A 3,199-nucleotide genomic window follows, 5' to 3' on the forward strand; every position below is an offset into this window, starting at 1 on the left:
AACATAACTCATGTGTCTTAGAATTACTACTCCTTAATGAATTACCACATCCAAAACATCTTGGGAACAATTTATTTGGCGTATACTTCCACATTAATGTTTATCACCAAAGGAAATTGAGGACAGGGACTTAAAAAAAACACGCACATGGAGGCAGGAGCAGGTGCAGAGACCATGGAGGAGTACTAAATACTGGCTTGTCCCTCGTGGCTAGACAGTTTTCTTATAGAACTCAGGACAAATGTTTTAGAGATATACTTATACACAATCAGTTGGGCCTTTCCACATAAATCACTAATGAAGTCATTGCCTCAGAGTCTTGTCCACAGCCCAATGTTATGGAGAAATTTTCTAATTTGAGAATTCCTTCTACTCTCTATTGAGGCTACTTGTGTCACCTTGACAAAAGAAATCAGCCAGCACATCATAAATTTAGCTTTTAAATCTTGTGATTTGGAGAACAAAAAGAAAGGGAATTAAACTTTTCTAAAATTCTTCTTGGAAAAAAGACCCTCAAGGTATCAAATTAAATTCATACACTTTTTCTTTTAACATAGTCAGTGTTTCCAACCATTGATTTCTTCATTCTTATCAAGATACTATAAATTTATGAACAAAATGCAAGCAAAATCATGCATTGTTTAAACATAGTACAAAAAAAAAATGCCAACCATCCAATGTCAGAAAGAGACATGCATCAAATATACAAGGCCATCTTTAGTTCCTGGCATCCACAAAAATCTGAAATATATCTCTCAATATTGTTTCTTTACTAGCCTGTTTTAAATCATTAATAACCTTATTCTGTATTAGGTCACTCTTTCCACCTGTACCTTATTTTTAAGACTTTGATTTCTCAAAAAGGTAAAAACTACATGATCATGGAATTTACAAGTGGAAACTACACCTTGGTCACCGAATTTATCCTGTTAGGATTTCCAACACGGCCCGAACTCCAAATCATCTTGTTCCTTGTGTTTCTGACGTTATATGGCATGATTTTGATAGGAAATATTGGCTTGATGTTGTTAATTAGGACGGACCCACACCTTCAAACTCCTATGTACTTTTTCCTCAGCAACCTCTCCTTTGTAGACCTTTGTTATTCCTCAGTCATTGTTCCCAACATGCTTGTCAATTTCCTCTCAGCAAAGAAATCTATCTCTTACCTCGGCTGTGCGCTGCAGTTTTATTTCTTCTGCACATTTGCAGACACTGAATCCTTTATCTTGGCTGCTATGGCCTATGATCGCTATGTTGCCATCTGCAATCCTTTGTTGTACACAGTTGCAATGTCCAGGAGTCTCTGCATATGGTTAATTGTGCTGTCCTATGTTGGTGGCAACATGAGTTCTTTAGTTCACACATCTTTTGCCTTTATTCTGAAATATTGTGACAAAAATATAATTAATCATTTCTTCTGTGACCTCCCTCCTCTGCTGAAGCTTTCCTGTACAGACACATCCATTAACGAGTGGCTACTTTCCACTTATGGGAGTTCTGTTGAGATTATCTGCTTCTTCATCATCATCATCTCCTACTTTTTCATCCTTCTCTCAGTCTTGAAGATTCGCTCTACAAGTGGGAGAAAGAAAACCTTCTCCACGTGTGCCTCTCACCTGACCTCCGTGGCCATCTATCAGGGCACACTTCTCTTCATTTATTCTCGGCCTAGCTCCCTCTACTCCCCCAATACTGATAAAATAATCTCAGTGTTCTACACTATTATCATCCCAGTGCTAAACCCATTGATTTACAGTTTGAGAAATAAAGACGTAAAAGATGCTGCCAAAAAAGCTCTAAGGTCTAAAATACAATCCCCATGACAATAAAACCTTCAAGATTCATCTAATTCCAGCTACAAATACCTATGTGAGAACACGAGCAGCAGATATATAAATATTCAACCTATACAACCATTCAAACATTTGTTCAATAACATAGTCAAATGCATTTCATAATCCCAACTCATGGTACACTTTAAGGTATTAAAAGGGTATCTAGGTGTGATATGGTACATCACAGTAATTCAAAGGTTCAGGAGGCAGGGGTAGAGGCAGAGGCAGAGAGGCAGAGAGGCAGAGAGGCAGAGAGGCAGAGAGGCAGAGAGGCAGAGAGGCAGAGAGGCAGAGAGGCAGAGAGGCAGAGAGGNCAGAGAGGCAGAGAGGCAGAGAGGCAGAGAGGCAGAGAGGCAGAGAGGCAGAGAGGCAGAGAGGCAGAGAGGCAGAGGCAGAGGCAGAGGCGAGAGGGAGGCAGAGAGGCAGAGAGGCAGAGAAGCAGAGAGGCAGATGTATGTATATTCAAGAGGCATTTAACTATTACAAATTATTTTCATGACTTAAAAAATGCCAATACTAAGTTGGACATTTTAAAATAAATTGTATTAGTTTAATGAAAAAATTTAAAGAATGTTCAGATTACTGGTGAAAAATTATAGGTATAAAAAGTTAAAATGATATCATCTTAATAAATGGTTATAAGGTTCTGTGAAATTTTTCTAACCATTTTGACGAACATTTTTGATAGATTAGTTGTTGAAGGAATGATTATTTGCACAACAAAGATAATATGTTCAATGAGAGCCCTAGTTATAATCATAATCCAGCAAAAAAGCTGAGTGATTTTCAAGTAAGTTAAGAGTCAGAGAAAAAGTCCCTTTTCATTGACATTTTTTTTTTCAAAATCCAGCAAGTTCAGCCAATGCATTAATTGTAAAAAATGAAGTGGAATTAGATGTGCTCACTAAAATCATGATCACAATAGGATGATAAAAAGTGTTCTGGAATTAGGTTGTGGTCACAGTTCTATATTGCCATATGGACATTCTAAAAAGCATAGGGATTTTAAAAATGTTCATTTTAATGGGCAAACAATTTTTGAGGGCTGGAGAGATGGACTTTTCCCCTCCTGCAGAGGAACTCATGGTTTCTAGCACCCACATGGCAACAGACAACCTCCTGCAACTTTGGTTGTGGGAGATCCAATGGTTTTTTCTGGCTTCTGTTGGCAACAGAAAATCATGTGGAAAAAACATGCTTGTACACATAAAATAAAAATAAATAAATGTTTGGGTAATCCCATTGTGTTCTGGTTGAATGCTTTGTATTATTCAAATGCTGATTTCTATACCAGCAGAGAGCTGAGGACAGACCAGACTTTGGTATTGTCATATTGATGAAGAATCACCTTTCTTATTGTT

At 37.6% G+C, this 3,199-nt stretch overlaps 1 protein-coding gene across 1 annotated transcript; it reads left to right on the top strand.

Annotated features, from left to right (window-relative positions):
- The first annotated feature begins 875 nt into the window (after nt 1-875).
- Nucleotides 876-1,826, top strand: LOC110290449 (olfactory receptor 5I1). Its single transcript, XM_021156987.1, has one exon. The coding sequence runs from the start codon at nt 876-878 to the stop codon at nt 1,824-1,826; it is 951 nt and encodes a 316-aa protein (XP_021012646.1).
- The last annotated feature ends 1,373 nt before the right edge of the window (nt 1,827-3,199 follow it).

This window comes from Mus caroli, chromosome 2 (genome assembly GCF_900094665.2).
Source record: "Mus caroli chromosome 2, CAROLI_EIJ_v1.1, whole genome shotgun sequence".
Taxonomy (NCBI): domain Eukaryota; kingdom Metazoa; phylum Chordata; class Mammalia; order Rodentia; family Muridae; genus Mus; species Mus caroli.

Coding starts and splice junctions, on each gene's coding strand:
- LOC110290449 (XM_021156987.1), top strand. CDS start 876: ATGATCATGGAATTTACAAGTGGAAACTACACCTTGGTCACCGAATTT.